At 37.7% G+C, this 5,310-nt stretch overlaps 1 protein-coding gene across 1 annotated transcript; it reads left to right on the forward strand.

Moving 5' to 3' along the window:
• Window positions 1–811: 811 nt before the first annotated feature.
• LOC122970000 (nuclear factor 7, brain-like) lies at window positions 812–4,258 on the forward strand. The gene is made up of 3 exons (XM_044336076.1): window positions 812–2,516; window positions 3,236–3,242; window positions 3,491–4,258. Exons 1-3 carry the CDS (start codon window positions 1,093–1,095, stop codon window positions 4,094–4,096), a joined length of 2,037 nt encoding a protein of 678 aa, XP_044192011.1. The 5' UTR covers window positions 812–1,092; the 3' UTR covers window positions 4,097–4,258.
• Window positions 4,259–5,310: the final 1,052 nt, after the last annotated feature.

The following is a 5,310-nucleotide window of genomic DNA, read 5'->3' on the forward strand; positions in this document are numbered from 1 at the left end:
ATTCTGGATGTTGCATCTGCTAAATTAAGAACTACAGAGAATGAGTTATGTGCAATGTGCACTTATACACAACTATAAATCTGTTGGATCAAAGCAAACAGGCCAGGTGAGCATTATATCATTTACCAGTATATACTGGTCAAGCTTTTGCTCACATTCAATCTACATGAATCCAGAAATAACCATTAAACTATAACATATGAAGAAAGTAATAAACTCACCTTAGTCACACACAGCCATAGGTGTGTATGTGAAACACAGGTACAGAGGACTCTCACATGTGGTTAGTGGTGCTGCCGGCCAGAACAAAGGAAATGGGCGAGATATCAGTAGACCATGATTAGGAGTGAGTGAGCTCAGGTGAGTATGGTTGGATCCACACCAAGGAAGTAAGTGAAGGATTGTTGAATGGTGTTGGTCTATTCTACAATGGAAAAACATATTTTCAATATAGAAATGACAGAGACTGTCTGGGATGTTCAGGAGTCAAAACACTCCTGCACAGGTGATCAGAAACCTGGATAATATTCATCAATCATAAAGGGATACTAATTACCAAGTTGTGTTATATCATAATCTTCATGTAAATGTACTAACTGACAGAACAGAAGTTGAGTGAAATTTAATTAAGTTACAATTTAAAATAATAGAACATTATAAAATGATTAAACTTTTCATAAATAGCTCTGCTTAAACTATTCTCAGTTGATGAAGTTGTTGTGAATGAATGTTCTGTCAGTCAATTATAATTGTTTCAGCATTATTTCACATCCACTTTTCAAGAATAGATGCTTTCATTGTTAAAATATATAGTCAGTTTTTGGTGGAGTATTCCTTTAACATCCATAACACAGAAACAGCACCATCTGTTGGAGACACAATCAAATGGCAGTTTCATTTCAATCAGCTCTCCACCCATAACAAGTAAATGAAACTGAAAGATTTACATTGTTGAACAGAGCGCGGATGTCGTTACGTTACAGAGAGAAATCTCTACTGAAGAACACACACTCGGAGGATTGAACAGAGAAAGTTGAAGGGACTGTAACTTGGTGAGTCTGCAACTTTAAGAAAATCAAAAAATCTGGGAAAATGGCTGAGAAAGCTGCTCTTTTGGAAAGTTTCCTGAGTTGCCACGTGTGTTCAGAGACTTTCAGAGATCCTGTGTCTCTGACCTGCAACCACAGCTTCTGTTCAAGTTGTCTGCAAAAATTCTGGGAACAAGCTAAAAACAAAAACTGTCCCATTTGTAAAAGAAAATCTTCAAAGGATTATCCATCCATCAACCTTTCTCTCAAAGACCTGGCTGACTCCTTTGCTAAGACGCAGAATAACGATTCATCTGAGACGGAGGAAGAAAAGGAGAAAGAGGAAGTGGTGTGTGATAAACATCCAGAAGTCCCTTATTGGTTCTGTGAGGATGAACAGAGAGCTGTGTGTCCTGTCTGTGATTTTCTTCTCCATCACGGTCACAAGTTGGTGTCTATGGAACAAGCAGTCAGTGACCTGAAGGACCAGCTGAAATCTGACTTAGAGTCTCTACAGGACAAGAGGAACAAATACAAACAAGTGGAGGAAACATACAATGAAATGGTTGAACACTCCAAGAAGCAGCTGTTGTCCACAGAGAAGCAGATCAGAGCAGAGTTCAACAAGCTCCACCAGTTCCTGAAAGAGGAAGAGGAGTCCAGACTGGTAGCTCTGAGGGAGGAAGAGGAGCAGAAGGGGAAGACTATCAGCAGAGAGATGAAGAGGATTCAGGAGCAGATCTCCTCTCTGTCAGACAGCATTTCTGCTGTTGAAGAAGACCTGCAGAAACACAAGGTGTCATTCCTCAGCAGTTATAAACCCACTCAGACCAGAGCCAGAGACCAGTGCTCACTGTCAGATCCACAGCTGGTCTCAGGAGCACTGATAGATGTGGCCAAACACCTGGGCAACCTGTCCTTCAGAGTCTGGGAGAAGATGAAGGAGAAGGTCCACTTCAGTCCTGTCATTCTGGACCCAAACACTGCAAGTCCCTGGCTCTATCTGTCTGATGATCTGACCAGTGTGAGACATGGAGACACAGAGCAGCAGCTCCCTGATAATCCAGAAAGATGCACTTATTTTGCAGATGTTCTGGGCTCTGAGGGCTTCAGCTCAGGGAAACACAGCTGGGAGGTGGAGGTGGGAGACCATCCTGACTGGACTGTGGGTTTGGCTAAAGAGTCAGTTGACAGGAAGGGAGAGATATTTGCCTCACCAGATTATGGAATCTGGTGTTTACTGCATGACAGTGGCAAATACTCTAATGGTCTTGGTGAGACTGTCACAGAGAAGAAGAGTCTCCAGAGGATCAGAGTCCAGCTGGACTATGACAGGGGGGAGTTGTCCTATTACGACCCTGAAGACATGACTCACATCTGCACTCACAGAGACACTTTCACTGAGAAACTCTTCCCATATTTCAGTATCGGAGGGGCTGGTGATGCTAAAACCACTGATATCAAAATCTGTCAAACTGAGATTTCTCTGTGATGTTCAGGAAGGTTTGTGAGATGTGATTTATTAGGATTTGAGGGAATAATTAGATCTACAGATTTATTTTTGTCAATATCAGTTAGTTCTTTAGGGGTGAAAGTCAGGAATTGACATTTACTTTTTATGTGTTGATTATCAAAGTTTTTAAAGTAATTCAGTGAAGTAAAAAATGTACTTTCTCAACATGCGTTAATAATAATACATTCAGAGTTTTTACAAATGTTTTTTAGATAGAAAACATTATTTACTGTGCAGAATGGAGCAAACAGGGAATATTGATGTAATAATTCACCTGATCTTTTTTTACCATGTGTATCATTAATCATAATGATAACATCTGACTGTCAAACCTTTTCTATATGTTCAATCAGTTTTATCCACAAGAGCAAACTAAACCTTCTTCCTGATTTGTGATACTTTAAATTGAGAAAATTCTGCAGAAATTAATGTTCGCAGATTTTTGTTTCTCTCTCCAAGGTTCAGTCTAAATTACAGCAGCCCGAAATGAAAACAAAAATTGAAAGTGTCCATCAAATATTGACATAAAGATCATGTAGATCACAGCTTGAGCTGCACCTGATGACATTTTTTTTATTATCTATTAATTTGTTGATGCTTTTATTCATTGATCAAATATTAAGTCAATAAAATAAAATGAAAATATACATCAAATATGATCAATCTTCAGTCCTAATGATATGTATTCAAAAAGATTGACTGTAAAGCCCTGACCCTCATGTTGAACTGTGGATTTTAAAGATTGTTAGTAGTGATCACCTTTATCTTTCTGTTTCAGCATTTATTTCTTAATTATTGAACATTTAAAAAGTTGGAGCTGCTGTTTGTTCCTGTGTGTTTACGTTAATCATCATTTGTGAAACACATCAGTACATGTGAGTCTGTGCTGGATGAATGTCAGGATTTACACTGATTAACTGTGTCTTCAATTTATGATTTATTCAAAAAGTTAGATGTGGCCAAACACCTGGGCAACCTGTCCTTCAGAGTCTGGGAGAAGATGAAGGAGAAGGTCCACTTCAGTCCTGTCATTCTGGACCCAAACACTGCAAACCCCTGTCTCTATCTGTCTGATGATCTGACCAGTGTGAGACGTGGAGACACAAAGCAGCAGCTCCCTGATAATCCAGAGAGAAACACTAATTATGCCACTGTTCTGGGCTCTGAGGGCTTCAGCTCAGGGAAACACAGCTGGGAGGTGGAGGTGGGAGACCATCCTGGCTGGAATGTGGGTTTGGCTAAAGAGTCAGTTGACAGGAAGGGAAAGCGATTTGCTTCACCAGAATATGGAATCTGGTGTTTACTGCATGACAGTGGAAAATACACTGATGTTGTTGGTAAGACTGTCAGTGTGAAGAAGAGTCTCCAGAGGATCAGAGTCCAGCTGGACTATGACAGGGGGGAGGTGTCCTTCTACGACCCTGAAGACATGACTCACATCTGCACTCACAGAGACACTTTCACTGAGAAACTCTTCCCTTATTTTTACATTGGAAAGGCTGGTGATGCTAAAACCACTGATATCAAAATCTGTCAAACTGAGATTTCTCTGTGATGTTCAGGAAGGTTTGTGAGATGTGATTTATTAGGATTTGATGGAATAATTAGATCTATAGATTTATTTTGTCACTATCAGTTAGTTCTTTATAGGTGAGAGTAATGCATTTAACATTTACTTTTTAATGGTTTAATCATCCAGGGTTTTTTTTTTCTTTTAAAGTAAAAAATATTTTTTTCAAAGTGTATTTATAATAATACATTCAGACGTTTTACAAATGTTCTCTTTTTAAAATAAAGGAAAAACTTTTTTTACTGTGAAGAATGGACAGAACAGGGAATCTTGACGTAATAATTCACCTGTTTATTTACCATGTGTGTCATTAATCACAGATATCTGCTGATTGTCAAAACTTTTCTATATGTTCATTCAGTTTTATCCATGAAAACAAACTGAACCTTCTTCCTGATTTTTGGTGCTTCAACTCAGGAAAATTCTGCAGAAATTAATTTTAAACAGTTTTTCATTTCTCTCTCCAAAGTTGAGTCTAAATTACAGCAGCCCGAAATTGAAGAAAAAAAAAATTGAAGGTGTCCATCAAATATTGACACAAAGATCATGTAGATCACAGCTTGAGCTGCACCTCATGACAGTTTTTTTTATTATCTATTAATTTGTTAATGCTTTTATTCATTGATCAAACATTTAGTCAATAAAATAAAATGAAAATATATATCAAATATGATCAATCTTCAGTCCTAATGATATGTATTCAAAAAGATTGATTGTAAAGCCCTGACCCTCATGTTGAACTCTGGATTTTAAAGGTTGTTAGTAGTGATCACTTTTATCTTTCTGTTTCAGCATTTATTTCTTAATTCTTGAACATTTATAAAGTTGGAGCTGCTGTTTGTTCCTGTGTGTTTATGTTAATCATCACTTGTGAAACACATCAGTACATGTGAGTCTGTGCTGAATGAATGTCAGGATTTACACTGATTAACTGTGTCTTTGATTTATGATTTATTCAAAAAGTTGTATGTTTTCTATCAGGTGAACAAATGTCCTGATCAAAACAAGAGTTAAATGATTTCCTGGGTTACTTCTGGCAATAAAAATCAAAATCAAAGCTGTGCTGCAGTTTTATGTGTCTGTAAACACAGAAAGACATTCACGTTTCTATTTAAATTGTCATTTTATTGATAACACCTTAACACATTTTCTTGAAGTTAGAGAAACACGTGTAGCACGTAAGAGAACGGAGCAATAAT

The sequence above is a fragment of the Thunnus albacares genome, chromosome 2, assembly GCF_914725855.1.
Source record: "Thunnus albacares chromosome 2, fThuAlb1.1, whole genome shotgun sequence".
Taxonomy (NCBI): Eukaryota; Metazoa; Chordata; class Actinopteri; order Scombriformes; family Scombridae; genus Thunnus; species Thunnus albacares.